General features: G+C 41.9%; 3 protein-coding genes across 4 annotated transcripts in view; 2 read left to right on the top strand and 1 right to left on the bottom strand.

The window, feature by feature from the left end:
* LOC118511272 (G-protein coupled receptor daf-37) overlaps positions 1-23,464 on the top strand; it is a 78,235-nt gene that overhangs the window by 32,584 nt on the left and 22,187 nt on the right. The window contains exons 2-3 of one of the 2 annotated variants that reach the window (XM_036054160.1): positions 4,278-4,306; positions 10,994-11,038. The gene's annotated coding sequence lies outside the window, so the exon portion shown is untranslated. The remainder of the gene's footprint in view (positions 1-4,277; positions 4,307-10,993; positions 11,039-23,464) is intronic. The other variant, XM_036054159.1, reaches the window with a different exon arrangement.
* Positions 4,431-7,093, bottom strand: LOC118511273 (probable chitinase 10). Its single transcript, XM_036054161.1, has 7 exons — positions 6,950-7,093; positions 6,274-6,429; positions 6,093-6,190; positions 5,818-5,925; positions 5,589-5,707; positions 5,330-5,438; positions 4,431-5,217 (listed from the first exon to the last, which is right to left on the bottom strand). Exons 1-7 carry the CDS (start codon positions 7,008-7,010, stop codon positions 4,777-4,779), a joined length of 1,092 nt encoding a protein of 363 aa, XP_035910054.1. The 5' UTR covers positions 7,011-7,093; the 3' UTR covers positions 4,431-4,776.
* LOC118511271 lies at positions 14,151-17,999 on the top strand. Its single transcript, XM_036054157.1, has 2 exons — positions 14,151-15,987; positions 17,039-17,999. Exon 1 carries the CDS (start codon positions 14,395-14,397, stop codon positions 15,910-15,912), a length of 1,518 nt encoding a protein of 505 aa, XP_035910050.1. The 5' UTR covers positions 14,151-14,394; the 3' UTR covers positions 15,913-15,987; positions 17,039-17,999.

Here is a 23,464-nt window from a genome sequence, read left to right as displayed (position 1 = left end):
GTAATTCGATTAGTTGGGTTTCGATGGATCTCGATCAAGCATTGCCTCCAGCTCTGTATATTTATACTTAATTGGCGATGCAGCACGTTTTTAACTTACGAATTTATACTCTTAATAACTCTGAGTCAAGCCGCTTGAGCACGTGATACGCTTTTTAAGTTATTAAGAGGACAAAAGCTTTTTATAGGATTTAGTGTAGGTTTGAGATTTATTTCTGAATGTTATAAAAATATTTCGCGTGGATGTTTCATACAGCTTGCATGTGATGAATTCATGCTTCATGGCAATGAACAATCCGAAAAAACAGTAAAAAACATCACGCGTACTTCTTATAGCCCGGTAATGGGAAAACATTGAAATACAAACGATACGTATGCAGTCATTGGCTCTGAACAGCACAGGAAAAAAACCGCCAATTCAAAATATATACGTTTAATTTTGGCGACCCTTAGCGCGAAATGGAAATGTGGTGCAAAAATGTGTGTGTGTGTGTGTTTTTAATACCCACCACATTATACACGAAATCTCATTAAATCCATGGCCCACACGCTTTTGGGCCAAGAAGCCATTCTGCGCCTCACTTCAGTGTGCAGGGTACAGGGTGAGAATATTTGCATCTACGATTCGGGGCCGGTATCGTAACATTTGACACGGAAACGTAATTGATTTTTATGCTCGCTTTGTAGAATCGTGTAGGTGAAGCGGATGACAAATGCGGATGTGGGTGCTTTGCAGAATAGGTGGAAAAATAAAACCGGACCCGGGTAATGGTATGTTAGGCACCGTCCGGGGTGCTTCATTTGCAGCAAGAGGTAATTAAATGCTACAGTTTCATGTAAAGCTGTGTAAAACGGGAGTTTTGAAGCAGAATAGAGGATAGCAAGGTGCAAGTAATGATATTTACAATTGTCAACCATTCGTGCAAACTTCTGTCCTGTACTGGCAGTCAACGTTCTGATTTTTAAGTTGAATTTTAGAAGGTTTGGTCAAGAAAAAATGTTAAAATTTATGCTGTATAAATCTCAAATCCATAATCAGAAATATAAAGCTGAACTTCTAGCTTAAGACAATGCGATAAGCTAGAACATGGCTTTCCAATGTAGACCTTTCACATTGCATTTCCCCGTTAGCCTCGCTCAGTTTCCACAAGACTTCAGACGTCTGCTTTGTATATTCTAACAGCTTTTGGCCTACAGCTGCTAGAATGCCACAAATGTCTGAGCTTAACCTTGACGTCTTCAATGCCATCATTTGTTCCAAGCTGACATGTGACGTGGACAACAGTTTAATCTTCAGAATAGTTGACCATCAACCGTGGATGTGCTTGGTGTGCGACCCACAGTATGGAATTTATTATAACACCAGCCTCAACGAAAACCAAGCTTCATCCTTAAAACATTGGACGAAACCTAGCCCAATATCATGCCAGCATCCGGCTGGATGTTTGTTTTGAAACTTAAATTTCCACTTCTCGCAGACATGCTCAAGTTTGTCTGGCGAAAATGAAGCGATCCGTGCAGCCATTGGAGACAGTATCGATACAGCTAAACCGCTTTGCTTCGGAGAACAGGATTATCATTTGTTTCGCCAAGAACATTTCTGAGAACGAGTCACTTGTAGTCGCTACTGTCGTCGTTTCTACCATCAACGAACGATGTGGCGAATGTGGCGTGAATGGCTTGTTTGACAATTTCCTACATAGATTTTTTCGCGTTGGAATGACGCATGTTTCCTGGCTTTGCTTATTAAGACCAACTTGTGCAGGGTTTTTGATAGAAATCAATTTGAATTTACTCAACTAGTTCTCAAGCGGTTGTCCACTAAAATAAGGCACGTATTGTTTGAAGCACTTGGATTGCCCTCTCTTTTCTTGACCGACGACGCCATTCCTGCCACTTCTAGACTGGGTGGGACTTGAACCCCGGTTCTGCCGTCTGAAGACCGGCATCACTGTCGCCTCTACCACCGGGTCACCCTGAATGAAAGGAACCGGGTGTAAGGTTTTTTTATGAGAAAATAGTTTTACACTTTCAATAAAATTATTTAAATGAAATACTACGATCAATTCTCTAGAAAAAAAAAAGAAAAAAAACAGAAGCAATGGAAGGAATGCGTTCCTTAACTACAGAATCTATGAGCTTCATCTCATTTGCATCGCACATATGAAGTGTAATGCACATATGCTCAGAAGCACTCAGAAGCATCCTTCGCCAGCCGTAGCTTGCACAAAGAAATGTAAAATAAAACCCCACGTTATCCGCCGTTGCGTATGGCGTAACGCTGAATACCAAATCGGCTCATATACAACGCTATCGCCATTTGGCTATTGCGTAGCTACAGCACAACGAGTAGAACAATGTGCTTTAAATTTGAACAGCTGCAGTTGTGTTGCTCGGATTTAAGCACAGAAATGTTGTAATGCCGTACCAATCCTTTGCTAGTAAATAACAAAAAACGGATGCACTTTTGTGTACATGGTTCGTTTGGCTGTTATCGTTCATAAATTGCATTGGAACGTGTTTTATCGGGCTGTATCTGCAGAAAGGAGAAAAGAAAAAACCGGTGACATTCAAAAGCCTGATCACTGATGCTATCGCTCTACTCTGTTTACACAGCTGTACGTTTTGTAATGTCTGGTGCTAATTGGTGTAAAATGTATTTTTATGCGATCCTTCCCAAAAAAATTAAAAATGTTTGCTTATCATTTCTAACCGACATCATTCCATTAACCACAATTATTGGAGTCCAACAACATTCCCCGGAGAGTTAAAATCATAAAAAATAAAACTAATCCAATCAGCAGCACAAACAGGCGTTATGGACGGCGATGCAGAAGGATGGATGTTATGAGCACTGGGAAGTGATTGAAAACATACTTAGATCACATCCGAACTCTGACAAGAAAATCCCATTTGCCATCCCAAGTGGAATCTGCCTAATGAGTTAGAATGACCTATTTATTAGCTGATAAATGTGGCCACATCATTCCGAAGCAGATTTACACGATTGGAGAAGCTATAAAATTTGATACATCAATGCTTGATTAATAAGGGTACTCAAGATGGAGCTCTCTTGTCTGTCCAACTTTTAGCTAGAGCATAATCCAAAAATGTTACAAAAGTGACATAAATACACTTTAAAGGCTCACTCAAAAATTAGTAAAAGAAGCGAAAAGTGTGCCGAAATGTAATAAGAAAATAGTGACGCATCAACAGAAATCGCTCGCTATGAATAAAACTACGAGCAGCCTACACCTTAGCCCACCCCAGTCATTTGATGTTTTATACAATTCACTCATTCTTGGAATCATAATTCAAAATCGTTTCATCATGGCACGAAAATGTATTCCAGACACCTGCAACATGTTGTTTCGCCCGAGATTTTCTCTTATGAAAAACGCTACCGAAACACCTTCTTAACCTAATCTAGGCCCTTAACGGCCGTCAACCGGCATTATGAAGCAACACTCACCGGCAGAGAGACGTTCAGGCTCACGTTAACACGCTGATAAATTGAGTGTCGGAACAGAGAAAACATCGCATTAAACAATTCTTCGAAAGTAAACATCACCAGAAAAAAGGGTTTTGACAGCAGTTTTTGTGATATGATGCTGCATATCAAATTGTATACATTGAAACCACGGCCGATTCCGAAACGCCCACGACCGGAAGCGTAGGCACAGTCACACACGGCACACCTAGTTCTTGCCTTTCGCTTGGCCTCTGATGCCTCTGACGGCAGCCCTCGGCTCGGGGAGCATAATCGCGCGCACTGTAAATCGTTCTGATGTGGGCAATATGTATGTATATATGTTTCGGGCGGTCGGGACATACCGGAGGCCATACCAGAGATGAAATAACGAAACGATTGTCGCACAGGTGCGAGAGAGGATAGCTAGTGCTGACGCAGGTTGTGATTGCCGGTTGGGCAGCACTTTTTTTGTACTTTTTGTACTGAGAAATATATTTACCTTTCGGCGGAGGATGATGCTTAAGTTGAAGCTGTTGCTATGCATGAGTGTAGGAATCGTTACTATGGTTGTAATGACCACTCCGCTATCCGGGTGCCTTCTTCAGCATAACGAGAAGCGATTGATTGCCGTTTGAAGGTGGGATGAACGTTGGTGAAAGTGGGCTCGATTGCCGATATCGATGTACTGTGAAGTACAGAACAACCTTGGAAGAAGGCATGGAAGGTTCTCAACCTAGCACTGCGATAGAACATTAGCATGTTCTGCAAACTAAAAACGATTTTTTTCCTCTCAACTCTATTTTCAGATTTCTCCTGGGGTCCTGAAAACGAAAATGTAAGTATAAGCCCAACGGCCTTTCTTATCGATTCTTGTGTAAATGGAATCTTTCTACCAAAACCTTTCCAACTAATACACTCTCCAACACACGTGTAAATAGAAACACTCTCAACCGTTCTACCCTCTGTAAATAAAACAGTTTTAATCACGTTTCTCTGTAAATATTGTAAATATCCCCCTTTTTCAAACGTTTTTCTTCGATGTTTAAATCAATCAAATTGCCAACCGTAGAGATGTGCAACCGAACCTTGCCTTGTTCCGGTATCGAACCTATTTATTTACATCTTCTGTTCTGGACGCTCGCAAGCTTCGAAGGCTCTGTTTCTGGGTGCAATCGCCGTCTGCAACAAAATGTTTAACTTTTGCTAAATAACCCTTCCAACTACCTTCTGTGTGTGTGTGACTCATCGGATCAAACGGCTACATGGTGCTCCATAAATGTAGCCCACACTCGGACTTGTGTTTGCCTACTGGCCAGTTCCAAAGTACAGGCGGGCAAGCTCCATTACAAGGAAAGCTCCGGTGCCGCACGTATTGCTCACATCGTCCAGATCGAGTGAGGCGATACCGACACCGGCCAGCGTGTTATCGAGCACATAGGTTAACTTTTGCGCCAGCGTGTCCTCCGTTTCGATGGAGATCCAATTTTTGCCTTTGAAGTAGTACGTGGTAGCCGTGACACTATCGCTCACGGAACCGTACTCACTGAGCGCGTTGCAAATCTCGTACCGGGCCAGAATGCCGGCCCGTTTCGTGTTAGGCCCAGCTTCCCCGGGCCCGGTGCTGCGAGCTCCCACAGCCCGCTGATCCTCCGCTGCCAGGACGTACGAGCGGGCGTAAGTGGCCAGCACGATATTCATTTTGTTCCTGCGGGCACCAGCCGCCAGCCAAGCCGTAACCGTCGAGTTCTGTCGAGTGGAGTGCAATACCAGGCAACGGGAGCAACAGGAGCAAATGGGAAATGTATTGAGTACGTGCGGTTTAAATTCGATTCATTGCGCAGCGGCTTGGCACACTCACCACACTGACGACATTGTTCGGAGTGCTCGAAAACAGTGGGGCAAGATTAGCGACGACGGCGTTGTTGCTGGTGAAATTGTAGGCGTGAAGATTTATCATATCTGCGTACCTAGAATTGGGGGACGGACCACACTTTTAGCGCACAGTTGCTTTTCTTTTTCGCTCCCTCGCTCGCCCGCTCGCTTCACTCAAGATCAAATTTAGGCAAAAGCGGACGCATTTAGCTGGATCAACAACGTTCCGCACCAGAGCTACTTACAAGCTTAGCGAAGTGATATCGTACGCATCGGTGAACTGTGGCGAAACGGACACGGACAGTTGCTTGTTAATCATGTACAGCCTCGACCGGAGCCTGTTGACGAATCGGGCCAACGCACCCTGCGGAAGTGCCAGGAAGAAAAAAAAACAACCAAACGATGACAAATCAAATAAGATTACATCGCCCAGATGCAAGATCCGGTGGCCAGCCAAATTGGCATCCCCCGTACCTTATCGAAATCATTGGTGCGTCGGTCAATTTCCACGCCATCAAAGTTGTACTGTTCCAGAAAGATGGCGACATTGTTCACCAACTTTTCACTGCGTCCCGAGATGGCCTGTGCATAGAGGAAATAGAAGAAAGTTTTTCCGTTAGATTTATGGCCGACCGGATCTTCCCACACGTTCCACTGCCATTCATCTTGAGCCAGTGAGGCGACCCTCGTGAACCTGGGTCCGGGAGGTTCTCGTGCTAAAATTTAATATAACCATTTCGACACATTACGTTGGTCAAGTTCTTGCCGCCGTCACGATCCGAGGTAAGCAGCACATACAGCTTGGCATCCGAGCTTCGGCGAAGGCTCTGAAACTCGTCAAATCCAGCTACAGGTAAAAGATAACGGAAGAGATTCGGTGTGAGTGAGTGATGGGCGGCCTGCTTCCGGGTCTGTCGGGCGCTACGTTACATGAGGTGTCGTAGCTGCTCAATATGCGTATATCGCCCTGGGCCGTCACACCAACCCCATCGTAAACGTAATGAGTGCAATTTGTTGGGCTGAGGTTGCTCGGAAACGTTGGCGTGCTGTAGGTGGCCGCCCGGTTGTCGTAATAGCACACGAGATCTGTAAGGAAGCAAAGGAGGAACAAAAGTTGTGAGCAGCTCCTTGACGTGTGTGTGTGTGTGACGGGTGTCTGTCCTGTCATGTGGGCTTGTCATAAATTGATGGTGATCGGTATCGACGGGTCGAAGGGCCACCGGCACGAATCATCTTGCTTGGGCCCACCAGTCACGCTGATCTCGGCCGCGCGCTTAGTTGTCATTAAACATTTAATGGGGCTCATTATTCCTAATCTCCTCGAGGCTTCAGGTTAGTGGCCATTATCAGCTCCACAAGAATGCGTTCACACCGTTCATCAATTATCTCAAATGTCTCTAGATGCACGCTTACCGACCGTCGCTGAACGACCGTTCACGTCTATTAATTCGGTCATTTAGGGAAACACGATCAAGCAATCACATGTGTCGGGCGCGGGTTTGCTACACTGATTATATCGTAAACTATTTCTCAACTCCCCAAAGTCGCCTTTCGGATGCTTAATGACCACCTTAAATCTCGACACACTTCAGCACACTTTACTTACTCTGTTGCGCGGCCGCTGTTGTTATGCAGATTAAACCGAGAACCACACATACGAGCTTCATTTTACCGGTTCTGTCTCGCAACGTATCCGATTTCTTCGACTAGTTTCGAATGACTGGCACACGGGACGGCCAGTTTCATAGGCGAGAAATTTTAAAGCTTGCCAGAATGCTACATCTTGTGTCAGACAAAGTGACAAAGTTTCCATCTTTATTGACACAGTTTGACACAGCGTGTTCCTAAACGACGACTGCGCGACACCCTTGGGCTTCGTGGTATTGACTTTAATGTTGTGGAACCAACCTTTCGTCAGTTCGGGCTACAATTTTGTAGCAACATTTCGTCACTGAATTTTATGCTTTGGACTGCACTTCCCGTCCATGTTCCGGCCAGTTTACGGGGGTTTCGGGAAGGGAAACTTCCATAAACTTCAACTCACTGCACTGAGCAATACGGCCAGGCCGTTCTTTATGAATAAAAAAAAAAACTCACTGCACTGCACGGCAGAAGCGACTGACGGCTGTGGTCTACATACAGTTTTCGGCGGGGGTTTGTTTCCTACTTGGAGGCAAAAATGAGGTGAATAAAAAATGGTTCTCAAGTGGAATTTACATTTGCAACCTTTTCCCCCCTTTTTTCTGTTGTTGGTTCGTTGGAGAACATTGTCCAAACAAAAAGCTACGGGCTTCAATCCGAAAACACCCACCAAAGGCACCGAAATGTGTGGAAAAGCCAATGCCAACGCCATGCCTAACGCACGGGAGTTTGTTTTTTGTTGGCCCCGTAAACGAATACCTTTTTACCACTTTTAGAAGTTTTTGACCATCCGAGATCTAAACACTTATCTCCGGAACCAGCATCCCAAGAAGTATGGCGAAAGCCTTTTTACCGAAACTTTTAGCCAGTTTTTCTGAACTTCTTGTGAACCCCAAATTTTTGGCTTTTCGGTCTGCCTGTTTTTCATTGAGTGGACTTTTAATGGTGGAGTGATTTAAAACAGTCCTTAACGCTTCATGATGTGTGTTTAAAAATTAGATTACATATCTACGGAAGAACGGGGTTTAGAGGAATGATTGTTTTTGGAAAACTGTCGTTGAACCGCTGCTGATGCTGGCTGCGACTGGAGCTGTAGAATATTCTTTACGTTTTTTTTTGCTCCCATGAAGGTCATAAGATAGGATTTGGGAAACTTTTTTCCAAGAATCGTAATAACAATAACAATTCTCACGAGTGCATAATAAAACCACAGCGATCAGCGATCCGTACAACGTTCCCTTTTCTAACACTGCCGCTTGCTCGCCTTTCGGAACGAATCTCTCTCGGCTGCTGAGTGTGTGGCAATGTTTATTTAAGAATCATACCGTTAATATTAGCTAGACACACACACAAGTATCTCTCCCGGACGGGAAAGGCAAGAGTTTGGTCTCCAAAAGAAAAAAAAGCACCCGAGTTGGGGGCCGTATTTATTCTCGAAACAAAATCAGATGTTTACCAAGTACCAGCAAACGTGACCCTTCAGAATTTTTGCCGGAGGAGTTTCATTTTGTGATCAATTTCTATATTGATACATTCGGATGCGGATCGACAAGCGGCTGTAATCAATTTGCGGAATAGGTTTCCCGATAACATCACTTCAGCGGATACAATTTGAAGTAGCAATCAGTAAGAGGGAAGCATAATAGATACCATCAAGACGTTAAGCGCGCTGAACGCTGTCCTTAACACACCATCAATTTCGGTGGTTCGGGTTTTCGGTCCCTGATGGAGCTTTCGTAGAATGGCGTCGTAAGGGAGGGATAGCTCGGGAACGGAAGAATAATTAATAACATTATGCAAACCATTTCCTTACATTGACTAGGTCAATGTCTATGAAGACTAAATTCTCATATAAGATTCCTATCAGGTTATCTGGAAGATATAGTTAGCTGAAGATTATCAACAAAAGGATAACCATAAAGGCTACCAGAACGGGCAGAAACAATATCAGTAATTCTTGGTTCGAGAAGATATTTTGGCTACAGTCCCCCTGGAGAGCTCATAATTCACCAGCAAGCCAATGCTTTCACCAACAGTGTCAGGTTCAAGAATATTTATGTATCATAATCGCCTATTACCCGCCGAAGCCGTAGGCCCGATTCATTGCCGTTCAATGCAAAACCCTTGTCTAATGACTCGTGGTGAAAAGAGTATTTTGGTCGGTTTTTAGTGCTAGCTTCCGCAATGATAAATCATAAAGCTTTCGGCATCCTCTTCTGCATTTTCGACCGTAACTCGAGAAATCAATATTTGCTTAGCTGGGGAAGAAATTGAGCTGGGATATTGCTAAATTTGTTTGGTAAAATTGGTAACTAATAAGATGTGTGATATCGAGTATGCATTATTTAAATTCTTCTTTGACACTACAGCAACTTAGATAATCTTTTTGGTCCTGCTATTTCTGGCTTCTTTGACTTGGTTTATAGCCTGGTGTATTGTAAATCAATACTACTTATAATTAATAATTCAGCATTGTTTATTTCTTTGGAAAGATATGCAACATCGACGCCGGTTTTCACACGGGGTAGGTCCAAGGTTCAAATTCTATTCGAAACGTCACCCCCATTAGTGGGGACTGACCCACCAACTCCGGGTTGGAAACAAGTCACAGACGGTCTGAAATGACAAGCTAGGACCTAACAGGTCTTTAGGCCAAGAAGAGAGAGGGCGAGAGAGAGAGAGAGAAAGAGAGAGTCTAGCATTAAATTAAAATAACACAAAACTACTCTCATTAAGCATTTCACATCGACCAGTTTTTTCAATAAATTTCATGTCTTCCCATGCGACAGAGACCCGATGATAGTTCGGAGTGTTGAGTGTTTCCCGTATACAAATCTTTCCGATAAATAGCCGTTCGCTAGCACGAAATGAAACCGGCCGATTGGGTTCGCATCCCTTGAGACCAATTTTTCGTTATCTGCTTTCAATGTTCTATAGCACTGGAAGCGAGTTTCAATATCGACGTGGTTCCTGGAGGAGCCAACGAACCGGCGGTGGCTTCGAGCGGGAACTTTAATATGGTTCAGTGCAGCGAAGCCAACAAAATAAAAAAGCTGGCCTCCCTGCTTGACCAAACGTCGTCCTATACAAACAGAAAACCGGCCACATTCGTTTCCCAAAACCGTACCTAGCCGTTACGGGTTAGGGCTTCGGCCGTAACCTTGCCAAAACTTTGTAATTGGGTGGTAAAAGTTTGATCGTGCCAGGGTTTTTTTTGTCGGTACTCGGTATTTAGGGGAGCAGAATGTCGGTACTCGGGCCACGCATGCAACAGATCACACTACAGGTGTCCATGGGGCTTTCTACTGTGCTTAGCGTTCTTTCGTGTAGTGATTAGCAACGGTGTGCACGGTAACTTCGGCCACGATGAAATGATGGAGATGGATACGCAGGGAGTCGCTTGATAAGAAACAAGTGCAAGAACGTGATCAAAATAGTAAGTTTTGCCGAAGCCGAACTGTATGTGTGTAGACGATTTGTGTATTGATGTGTTTCTAATTACTTTTACATGTTCTGCAAATAATCGTTCTTACTGTGTTTTTCGTTTCACTACCGTACCGTTACTAATCCATTTCTTTCCTCGTGTTATCAACAACCGACAATTTCTCACAAAATTCCCTTTCCCTGAATTGTTTGTGTAATAAGTATTGTGTTCGATAACTTGTACTAGCATCCCCATTCTGTCTTACACCAGTTCAGACGCATGAAGACACCTCATTACTAACCCTATCTATTGGAAGACACGCCTGGTCTCTATTCTTGTATCTGTACCCATTAGTCAACGCCATACATCTCTGTATCCTGCTGTATCCCAACATGATTTTGGCTCAAAATTTTGGATACCTATCCGCCTCCCCAAGACAGCGAGAATGTTGGACGTTTTAGCAATGGTGTTTGAATGGTTTCGATGTACTTAGGCGGTACGGATGTTCAGTTTTTTCGTTCGTGTATCCTGTGCATTAATACCATCGAAATTGTTTCTTGCTTCGTTGAACCTTTCTTTTTCCAGGGCGACTTCTTCAAATATGATGTGTGTTACATTATTTCAGGAAAGGTATGTACCGACGCAGTCTGAGAGAACCGGAAAGAACGTATGTCTGTTAGCCTACACGAAAGATCCTACATGTTTCCTATATGATAGCAAGTAACGTACTGGAATGATAATGATAATGTTGTCGTTAGTGAACCACCATCAGCAATTAATGTTTAACTCGTGCGGTGAAAGAGAGAGAGAGAGAGAGCGCGATTCCACAGAAAAATCAATCAGTGTGAGTTTTGCTTATTAAAAATATTAATTTAAAGAAAAAAGTGCATACGAACCGAACCTTCATTAACGTACACGTGTTATCATTTTCGCGGGACAGGAATTGCAGTTCGTTTTTTTTTCTTGTGTTAAGGATTTTATTCTGTTCAATGAGCATATTACACCGCTTAATTAAAACCATGAACGGTTCACATCCGAACCCACCTTTTAGCTGGTCTGGAAGGTCTGGATCGAACATTTCACGGGCAATTTCAGCTGTTACAGCGCCTGATAGTTCACACAGGCCGATGTTTGGTTTCGGGAATGCACCTGAGCAGTGAGTGCATCAGTGCACTGAGCTTTTAACCATGACCTTTGCCTTTTATTGGTTTAAATCGTTAAGGAATTTAAGGATTGCTTAAAGTGATAAATTAATTTACTTATCGTAGCGCACTTTGATTTTCAAAAGAATTGGATTAAGAATCCAACGACTTTGACAATTAGCTTGGGCACGTGTGTAAGCTTGCAACTTCTAGATCCGCATCAGATACATTTTTAAAGCACAAAAAATTGACACCCAAGCCTTATGGGAAACAGCATTAAGAGTGGGGCCTTGTTTCTTGTGAAACCCATTTCAACCCATTTCGTATGATTTATTTGATTTATGGTAGCGTTATGGAAGACGTTGTTTTCACATTAGTGTGCCCTGTCACCGAGTCATGTGTCGAGCAGCGTCAAACTCTTTCGCCTCAGTTCCGAACCCATCAACCAAAGTTATAGACTTGCGAAGAGAAGTAATTGGACTTTGCGTTTACTTTGCGCGACCGCGATACGTCTTGGCCGAGACGCGAGATACTCTCCGGTTAACCGATGGCGGGTGTGTTGCGGTTCTTAACCAAGCAACCCCCTTGGTATGTTTGCCGTGAGGTTGTGGTTGTCGATGAATAATTTACTTTGCAGCCATGACACTCGCACTGTCCACCCGGAGCTTGTGTACATCAAATGCCTGCGGAAATGACTAATTTCGCAGCTATTAAATCACTTTCGCCACGTTTGTGACGGTTTATCCTACTCCACTTCAAGCGTGTGGTGAAGTTCCTTGCGAAACCACAAACTTGCCACAAACATACACGCTTCCGAGCGACCGAAATCGATCCTTTATCATACAGATTTAGCTCTAACAAGATTAGTTTAGTAGTAACAAAAAAAAATGGACGCGTATCATTTTCCTTCACCAAAAGGCGTTAAAACTTGTGACATGGTGTTAATTAAGGGAAGGTGGAACTCGTTCCCGGTAATTCTTAAAGGAAAGGCATCTGATCTGCTTATGAATTGTACGTGCGTGGGTTTTGCAAACGTCTCATCTAATCATCTGCTCATAGTTCCATGCACACATCATCTCCTCAGGATTCTTGCGAAGTTCAATCACAATGAGGCGGGCCAAGGTACCGAGAACACCGTTTGCGCTTGCCGCATCCGGTTAGATCGGTTGGCAAGGACTCGCGAAAATGGACCTAGACCAATAGGGCATGCAAATTTAATCATGCCTATTACCAGAAAGATCTACAGGATTTAGTTCTCACGAGCAGATGCGGTGTAATGGTTTGTAACCGTGTGCTAAACGGCGCACAGGTTATTGATTGACATAATTTTGTGCAAACCAAATTGGCACAAGTTCAGTGGTGTGGAGAAATTAAGGCTTTGATATACAGTTCCCCAACAAAAGAGTGTATAATCTAGCTTTTTTATTACCATTGCCCATTTATACTCGTAATTAAACTAATGTGGTAAATAATTTATTTGTGTGTCAAAATTTCATTTTGCTTTTTCTTAATTACCCCGAAATCCAGGACTTCAAACAATTGCAGTACAACTCGAAACAAAGCTTCTGGGCCTTTGAAGTTGAAGTACCAGAACGCTTTCACTCACAAAACTGTGTTCTCTTTGATGTACGATACAAGCACGACATTTCTTTGTGATGTGACTTTTTCGATTGGTTTGATATTCATGTAAAGCCGTAACTCTTTGACGATTGGCGCTTTCATGTAGAAAAACAAATTTAACACCATTCACTAGATGGTACCCACGCATTGTCCTTAGATGTTAAAGAGCTTCAGCATGAGCCACTTTAACCTAACTTAAATGGTACACCGTTGTGCTCGAGAAGCTTTTCACTAGGCTCGCTGCAAAGTGAATCTAAGTGAATCTAGATCTAGATCCGTCTATGCTCCAGAAGTTCGGTTACTCTGTCTTCAAAAGCCACGTGCACGGTTATGCGGTGTTTATTCATGGCCGAAAGCTACAAAATGTTTATAGCATTGTATAACCCAATCCTTTCGATGCGGAGCCCAATCCGTTTTCCTTCCTAGTTCCTTTGTTAATAAAAGCGGGTGTGTTTTTTTTATTTTGCGTTTGTCGTTTATGCATAACGTGCACTCAAATAACTTCGATAAATAATTTCATAAATTACGTATTGCTGGTGCACTTCGAGTATAGTAAAACTGATGCTGAAGATTGAGTTTGTTGTGTAGGAAAATATTAAATGTTACTTTTTATGTACAAGATCGCATCTCTCCAAATATGAAATTTATTTTGTGATAATCTTTAATAGAATTGAAAGTTCATATCGTTCTAAGCACTACAATAAATATCAGACACAGCAACACAGCTCGTTGCATAGCGAACAGCTGATATTCTTAAAAAAAAGTTGTTTAAAAATATTCAAAAGGATTGTAAGTATCTGGTGAAATTTTCCTCTTCAAACAACTTTCCATAATTTATTTTTCCTTTGCCCAGCATTTACGAAAAACGGAAACCAACACCAACTGCTCGAACCCATTCAAACTGACAGCATTCGATTATCCGTGCGCAGTCCCGGATAGTGGCGAACGCGCAGCCGCGTGCAAACGTCAAACTGAAAATTTGACGCATTTTTCAATATGGCGGCGGCGAAACAAAAGTGAACTTTATCGTGGAAGAAGCGCGGCTTTTATTTTGTTTAACTTTATACAAAAAGTGCTACAACTATTGCGACGTACGATTGTCGCAGGTGACAAAGTGAAATACGGTTCGATAAAGGTGTTTAAAGTCTGTCCGACAGGCGTTTGCGTGCGTGCGTTCACTGGTGTTTTCCTATTGCGTTTGTTTACGAACGCGTCTGTTTGTAGATGCACATTCGCTACAAAAACGCAAAATTAAGCATGTATAACAACTCGAATGGTAACGTCGAGCATGCCGACTCCAGTAAAGAGGACGCTGCACCATCCGACAGGAAAAGCGTGGTGAAAACGGATGATAAAGCGCGGGATGCCGACGGTAAGGAAGCCTCGGTTGAAGAAGCTGTGCAGGAGGAGGAAGAAGAAGAAGAGATAGAGACATTAGAACCCACACAAGGTGACGCCGATGAGACCGAGGAAATTATCACAGAAACGCTGGAGAAGGATGACGCGGAAGCTCTGGAAGACGCGGAAGCAGAGGAGGTGGACGGTGTGAAGGCGAAACAGATGGAGCAAGAGGAATCCGACGCGGAGGACGATAAAAAGATCACTATCGAAATCCTAAAGCCCGGCCACGATGAAAAGGAGATGGTGGCAAACGTTTCGCGCGAAGAGAAACCCTCGGTCGAGCTGGACATGTGCCGGGTGTGTATGGGGACGGAGGAGCTTTCGGACATTTTCCAGCTCGAAGGGCCGGTGCGCGTCAGCGACATCATCATGAAGGTGTGTACCAACATTCGCATTACGGCGCGCGATCATTTGCCGCACAAGATTTGTGAACGGTGCCTGGGACAGGTGCGCATCGTGAACGAGTTTAAGAACCGGTGTGAGGCATCGGATAAGGAGCTGCGAAAGAACTTGAAGCGAAGCGCCAACAAAAGCCGCCGGCAAAGTGATTTCATTGTGGTGAACTGTCCGATGTCGGATTCGGATAAGGAGGACGATGAGCCGGTGGATGACGACGAGTACAAGGTGTCACAATCGGAGGTGGAATCGGAACCGGCCACTTCGGATGACAGCTTCTCGCCACCCAACAAACGGAAACGCACGCCGAAGAGAAGGGGCCGCATTCCGGGCTCGGGTCGTCGGGGTAGACCGGGCCGTAAGCCCAAGAACATGGTCACCAGTACCCCGGCGCCCCTTGGGACGTTTACGCCGAAGCGCGGCCCGGGCAGGCCTCCGAAGTATCCGAAAACTTCGAGCCTATCGAACATCGTGTACATAGAGGCACCGGAGGACAGTTCCAGCTCGGGCGAGGAAGAAGAGAGCAAGCGCAAACGGCGGAAGCGTGGCGACAATCCGTGTCCCAAGTGTGATGAGGTCCTGCCCAGTCAGCTTGCTTTGAAACAGCACTTGAAAATCCATCCCGGCGATCGGTTCGACTGTGACCGTTGCGCACTGTTCTTCCGGACGGAGCGGGCCCTTAATAACCACATCGAGCGGCACAAAAAGGCGGACCGGATTCGAGAAGAGAAGCGCAAGGAACGCGAACAGCGCATGGAGCAGCGTTCGCGACACACGCCAAAATCTTCAGACGCGGACAAGTCGAAGCTGACGACTTCGCAAGGTTCGTCCACGGCGGAGCGGAAGAAGAAATCGGAAACGTCCGGCGTCAGCAGTGGGAGGGATCTGTTCAAGTGCGTAGCACCGCTGACGTCCACCTACTGGAGCGATAGTTTCTCCGACTAAATTGTCCGAACCGTTGAACCGCGCATAAATCATCAAGTGGGAAGTAAACAATTTCCCAGAAGGACAACGAGTGAGGTAAGATTCTTTTCGCTTCTGGCTTCATTTTGTTTATTTTTGCATTGTTGCACAGTTCGTGTTAATGTTGATCAACTTAGAAGCAAATTTATATTTTTTTACCGGCAACTAAACAAGCCAAAGCTACTTTTTTAAACCTACATTGACTGGTTATCAACCAGCAGCATATTACGGTCGATTTGAGAATTTAGCATTGTCAAGTTCCGCTCAATGATGTGAATGTAAATGTCACACGAATAACAAATTTCTCTTGTATTGCTATTAATATTTTCATTTGAACAATTTTCTTGCCTTGAATTACACCAAATTGACTTTTTATTACTAATAGGTTATATTCGTTACATTTCATCCAATATTTGTGATAAGCGATACCGATTTCATTTGCACATAATTTATTTTAATTTGACACCCTTTATTGCTTCTACCGGTATACTTGGGTATTGAAAGCATTAATTGTAAAATGGTTGTAGACGGAAAAGGTCCTTAATGGATGCCATTCACGGGTATGCCGAACTATTTATTCCTGAGCATGCCCGCAAAGGGGTTTTCATAAATTTATTTTTATTAAATGATATGAGCTTTTTTCAATTTAATTTACTTAGGAGCATGGATGAAAAGATGCTAGTTTCATGATAAATTGCACGTTCAGAGAGAATATTTTTAGCAGATCGTCTTGAAGAGGAGCGAGGAGCTGTACAAGTTAAGCGAGACGGTTGCTTCAAACTTTTATGAACTATTTATTCATTTTTGCTCGATCTTATCTTCAGATTGAAGTTGTACCAGTGAGCCTGATGGGCAACTAACTGATGGTAGACAAAGTCTTTCTCTAAAATATTTCCCAAACATTTTTTTTGCACCTCTTTTCTCCTGATCTAATTACGTACATTGAACGTAAGTTAAAAACGTTCGAAATACAGTAGAAAATAAAGATTCTTTTAAGTTAAACGTTAAAAACACTTAGCACCTGTGCAATTTATGGGCCAGTTTTATTGACAGTTTGCTTTTTATTCTTAATCAAATGCTAATATTGTTTTTTTGTTGTTTTTTACAGGATCTTTACATAGTCTTGTATCATTTCATGGTGTCCAGCGTAGAAGAGTATAAATGATTTAGTTCCGTTGATTTTCGATCAGGGATTGCAATAGCTAAACGATTGCTAAACACATCTAATTCGTACTGCAAAATGCAATAGTATATGTTTGTTTTTTTTTTTATTGTTTTCTGTTTCGTGTAGGAATCAAAACAATGTGTGTTTTGATGTACCGTACCCCAAACGATAATGAATTGTGCCGATAGTAGTTGCAACTAGTTGAATCAGAGAGCGTGAGGATAGTTTGCGCTTCCTCTCAGAAGAGTGGACAAAGTCGAGATTTAGTTTATAATTTTGTCATATTAAAAAAGTGTATTTTTATTCCCATGTTTTACGCAAAGAGTGTATAAAACTAGACGGTTTTAGGGGTGTATCTTTAAGGCGAACATCTAGTGAGGTAAGCAATCAGATCAAATTGAGAATAGTCGTGCAGAGGGAGGAAAGCGTTTGTACTTTAGGCTGATAAGTGTGTAATTAAATTTGAAAAAGAAAACACAGAACATAAAAAGCTACTAAAGTGTAATTTTTTGCATGGTAAATCGTGAGAAGCACATAACTTTTAGAAGATAAGGCAATGGACTAGGCAGACTAGAGTTGACGATTTGCGATACGATTTTTTGTTCAAATATGTGTCATCACAAATTATGAATTCGAAATTTTGTTGCATACCGTTAAACACATCACGGAAAAAATGTTGTTTGTGTACAAAAGTACTTCGATCGGAATCGGATTCGGAAGAATAAGGAAAACACTGCAATCAATCAAAATTAGGAAACATATTTGATTTCAAAAACACACATAACTGATCACTATGAACTATTCACGTCAAACACTTAAGTTTAACTTCACTGCAAGTCAGATGTGAGGAGTCTCGGCGGTATGTTTCATTCGATATGTACAATAAAAAGCTTACAGATCTAGACCGATGGTTATACTGCTGCTTTTTCTGTGCATGGCATGTGAGGAAAGAAACAACATTCAATAGCCACCGCAGTCGCTTTGGGCACGTGCAGCTTAATTGCGTTCTCTGTCTTATGTGTGTGTGTGTTGACCCGGGGTACCTTTTGTGATGTTCGTTTACGCACGCACGGATTAATAAAGCTTCTCGCTGCTCGAGAACAACTGGCCGATCATCAATCAACTCAACGCTAACTGATATTATTTCGCCCGGCATATATCGATGTGGGAGCGTCCTGTTCGAGGTATGCCGCATTTGGTAAGCTTCCTCCTACTGGGGTTAAAATCGCCAAGGGTCGTATCGGCGGAATTCTGGTTCATTTGTGGCTTATTCTTGTTGGCTTGTCCGTTGAGCGAGGATTGGCGTTTAACCGTAATACTTGCCCAGCCTCTCTCTCTCACACACACACACACCCAAGTGCGTAATCAAAAGTGATAACGAAGGAAAATGCTCGGGCGGCTGCATCATGTTGCTTTCCAATGTACCTTTCTGTCGAACGTTGTAAAAGGGGTAATATTCGTTTTTCGTTTCAGCAGGTAATTTATGCTGGCATTACCTTGCCTGCCCATCAATCCACAGATCCAAAAACCAACCCTTATCTGAATGCCTCAAACTTTAAATTTTGTATTGTTCTACGTGAGGTATCACAATGAAATCAGCATTCTATCGCAACAAAGGTGCCCACATTTTTGGAAATAGCATACATATTTATAAACACATGAATCAAATGGCCCGTAAGGACGGCGATTATATGAAAAAGGAACTTTCTATGAAACATTATCATTTACCGATGAGTGCATTGCTTAACGATTAATGAAACGGCTAACGCTATTCAGCACGGACTGGTGATATTAGCTCTTCCGTAGCTGCAGCGTTTCTCATATGGTTTTTTTTTAAAATAAATTCCTCGAGCTTCAGATATAAAAGTATTTTAAACCATCCGAATCGTAACCTATTGAATCAAGTTATTGTTCAATGCATTAGGATGACTGCTCTCAGCTTATCATCAATATTGCTCGTGTGTGATTATTATTGACTCGTTAAAATACGCTCTCACATGCGGATCTGTATGTTAATTAACTATATTGCGTGCATGTCAGGGCATCCATTATTTAGTTTATTTATTTTTTTGCATCCTGAAGGTTGCACTGATCCAGACTGATGATACCAAAATCGTACATGAAGGATTGTTACGAAATTTCAATTCATTTATAATAACTAACGTGACTGATTAATGATACCAATGAGTGCGCTTAGGAATGTATGATGCTGCAACGTTTAGCTAATGATCGAGGCTTACGCCTTTCGCATCCATATTGTTTTGAAAGACATTCATGGGGTGATAAATTGGTTCGTGATTCAAAGAGGAAAAACCATATGGACGGCTTACGAATCGAATCATAATCATTCGATTTTGATAAATAACTTCCATTTGCGGTGAGGTCGCCTACCGTTCCGTTAGAATAAATTGGATCCTTCAGGAACACTATTCTTATCAATCGTGCTTGTCAATATAATTATTCGTATTTTATGCACCGCAATTACGCTTGGCCGTGGGCCGTTATCCAGCCGAGCCGAGTACTTTATGGCTTACTTCACCAAATCAGCCACATCAGCATTTCAAGCCAATACGGTTGGACGTGTTTGGAATCAAGGATCTACCCACTGCACTGCAATTTGATACACCGAATTGCACGAAACGATGGGCCATCGCCCAGCACGGTCAGCTTACCTGCCACATTTTTATGCGAATGAAATGGTACCCATCAACGCTGCAGGCAGTTATTATCGCCCAATCGGTACCACTTCTTATTTTACTGCCTAAGACTTAACGATGATGGTGGTCAATCAATCTGACAAATGGACGAAACGATAAGAAGCGATACAGAAGCCAAAAACCTAATATAACTGGAGCAGGAGCGTGACGGGCAGGATTGTTGCCTTGTCCTCGGATTGGCCAATGTTTCGGGAAACATGGGAAAATCAATTATTGACTTCTGTTTTCAATATCTTGCGCAACGTATAATTATATTTAGACATGAGCTTTAAGTGCTAATTAAGTTGTTCCCCCAGAGACTTTATCGATCGGTAAAAGCTAAATTTTTATGTTCTGAAATGTTCTGCTACAATATTCTTTTGCTTGTTAGGAACTTGAAATACTATGGACCATTGTTTATTTATTTATATCTTAAGTTTTACGGCTTGACGCCGTATTGTCACTATGGACCATTGTATTTAACTAGAAAATAACTCTCATTCTTTATTAGCAAGGATTCGTTGCAGCTTTTTTAAGCGGTAGAGAAGAAGCATAACTAAGAGATCAGTAAATTAGATTTACAATATTTCCCAGCAAATTTTACCATTTGTTGATTCTATGGTGATTGAAATACAAACATGTGAGACCGGCTAAAAGTGAGTTAGAATTTATAGAAACAAACTACCAGGCGCCTCCATTACAATGTAACTTAAAAACTGGAGTTTTTCACGCTGTCTCATATATTTTTGGTTTCATTTTAAACCTTTTTGACGTTTACCCATATATCTTTGTGCACATTCCCAAGGATTGGTAAAAGACTCGTGAAGGCCCCTATAATCTTCTGTGTGGAGCACTGTGAGCTGAAATTTTTTTTGCACAGTTTGTTTTCTGTGTAGCCAAATACCGTTTGATAAGTAAATTGTGGATTGCTGCTTACTACTATTACTAACCACCAATTAAAACATGCTATGGTAAATTGTAAAAAGTGATTTGAAATGCTCATATTCTTCTTTTTTCTCCTTTACCGAATATCTGTGCCCGGGTAGAAAGTATCCATCGAATCAATGTTCCGTTGCCGTCCGAGAACTCCGTGCTAGTTATGGACTAGAATGTCCACCCCTTGTACGACCGACAATAAGTAAATAGTTCTCTTAAGCCATCATGACCATCCAGGATTGGTAGGAGGGGGTGGGGAGATGATATAATTGAATGATAAGCAATATAATATTCGAATTTATTCAAAAAAATTACCTCACTCTCCAGCACTGTGTGAAGCTTTCGCAATGTGTACTGCGGTTTGCATACTGTTAGGCGTTTTTCGTTACCGAAACGTAACGATGCCAAAACGATGCCAAAAGCTTTATCACCGTTTTTTCACAGAAAATTACTAAAAATTTATCCTTATTCCTTCCTGTATAGATTTTGGAAATTTGTTAGAATTTTGGGACAAATCTTAATTTTTTCATTTTATTTTTTACTTTTAATAAAAATCAACTTGATATTTTGAAAACAAAATTCCACTGGCGGCGACCAGTTACCGGTCCTTTTCCTTGCCAACCAGGTACCGGTCCGTTACTTATTTTTCGGTACTTTTCCCATCGCTAGCATGAACAATGGCGTACGTACTCATATTAACAAATTACCAGGCGCCTCCATTCAGATGTGATACAAGGTATTCCGGGGTTTTATTGCGCTTTCCCATAAACATTTTGGCTAAGTTGAACGGTTTTTTGAAGTTAGCTAATAAATTTTCGTGTGCTTGTCAGAGCTTTTGTTTTACCTTTTTTTTTCAAAGAAAAGTAATGTTCAAAAACATATTTTATTTTATTTCTTTTAGTTACTTTTCCGGCTTGACGTTCTAAAGAATAGTATAATTTTGAATAACTGTCTCAAACCCATAGATCAGCGTCAAAAAACTTCGAAAAACGCTATATTTTATTCTTTGTTAACTAGAAGGACGATTCTTGCGACATGATACAGGGAAACTAGTTAAATACCATAATAATTTGGTAGAATCATTTAATCCTTCAGATTGTACATTTAACCAGAACGATAGGTCAGTAATCTACACTCGGTTGAACTAACTATCGGTATCCTTTCGCAGAATAAGAGGTAGAAGTTTAAATGCTGCCTATTTTCCTTTTTTACGACGCCCCAAGAGATCAAATCATAATTTAAAAAAGACCATGTTGCATCAAAATGAAATAATTTTTAAATTATAATTACTTCAATATACGTTTATAAATTGAGATTGATATGAAATCGGATTTATCAATTTCAAAGTACCTGGTATATCACAGGTAGGTAGGTAAGTCTTTTTCCTTACACATAGATGGTTCAAATATATTTTGTTTACGTTTTGCATTAAGATCCTTCAAAAGAATTTTGAGCTAAGCAATGTTTGCTGCTTGCTTGAATTTTTTTTATGTTTTTCCGTTTTATTCTGGTGGAAAAAATGGAATGTAATAAACAACAAGCTTGATAAATTTTACCCAGAATCAAACCAGTATCGGATTGTTCTGCAGCAAGGATTCGAGAGAATATTTACTGGAAAGTAGTTACCAGAACTGGGGTCTATTCGATTCTAAAGACAAATCGTACTACAAAAGAGGTTTTGACAAAAGAGGTATTGGCAAGTTGGAGGATTCCGTTCCAATTGCTAAATCGATCTCACAAGCTGGGCCAATAACGTGGAAGAATATGGATTGATTTAATTTGGTGAGATGTCAGGATTTGAAATTCTAAAAATTCTGTAATGTTAAAAAACAGTCATACAAATTTTATTCTCTTCATGAAGCTCTCGTTAACACATAAATCATTTTTTGAATATATTCGGATGTTCGGATGTCTGACGTCTTTTGATAAAGTTTCTGCCTGCTAGCTTCTGTAAGCATGCGGTTACTATTGGCGTCAATGCTTTCTGCTGTGTTACGCGTCTATTTTAATTCGATTCCAGGAACCACAAAACTGTGCCTGACCCATCAATACCGCAATGTTTTTGAATGTTTTTGACCTAATTTGTCAGGGCGGCCAGCAGGCAGCCAGTCGTTGGCGTAATTGTTGGTCAATGACGAAGGGAAAATGGTACAAAAACAAGAAGTTCATTTTTAGATCACCATAGTGCCCTTTTTCCAAGCGATTTGGTGACGTTTGGTCGCAGCGTTACTGTGTCCCGGGCAATCATATCACGATACAGTGTGTAGCTTTATTGAACCATTTAGTGTGCCCAGTTATACAACTTTTCCCAGCTTGCCCAAATAAAAACTATACTAAAAAGTACAATAATAAAAGAAAGGTGCAAAAATAAATCAATTTACGGCAAGAAATGAAACGAAAAACCGAGCGTGCGTGACGCACCGTTTTCATTTATGCTGCTGTAACAAAATGAAACCATAATAAAATTCTGATGAAATTGCACCAAATTGTTCCAGGACAATTTGTTCGCAGCTTGGCCTAAGAACCTCAGAAAGGGAGGGGTGGGGGGGGGGGGCGATGTTTTTTTGTCCCTTCTTTCGTCTTCGGTTACGAACCGATAAATAAACTATGTTCCCATAACCTGCCACGGGGGTGTGCCGACCATGTTTTGCCGGGACGGAGCTCGTCTTCGGCGCAACGGGAGTACATAAATTGAGCGAAATCTCACCATAACCGGAACCAGTTTCTATTCAATTGA

Source organism: Anopheles stephensi, chromosome 3, assembly GCF_013141755.1.
Source record: "Anopheles stephensi strain Indian chromosome 3, UCI_ANSTEP_V1.0, whole genome shotgun sequence".
In the NCBI taxonomy this organism is placed as follows: Eukaryota; Metazoa; Arthropoda; class Insecta; order Diptera; family Culicidae; genus Anopheles; species Anopheles stephensi.
Note: the sequence above shows the minus strand (reverse complement) of the source record. Positions and strands in the feature narration are given on the sequence as shown.

Coding starts and splice junctions, on each gene's coding strand:
- LOC118511273 (XM_036054161.1), bottom strand. CDS start 7,010: ATGAAGCTCGTATGTGTGGTTCTCGGTTTAATCTGCATAACAACAGCG. Junction 6,430..6,949: donor AACAGCGGCCGCGCAACAGA/GTAAGTAAAGTG, acceptor GCTTCCTTACAG/ATCTCGTGTGCTATTACGAC. Junction 5,218..5,329: donor CGAACAATGTCGTCAGTGTG/GTGAGTGTGCCA, acceptor TCCACTCGACAG/AACTCGACGGTTACGGCTTG.
- LOC118511271 (XM_036054157.1), top strand. CDS start 14,395: ATGCACATTCGCTACAAAAACGCAAAATTAAGCATGTATAACAACTCG.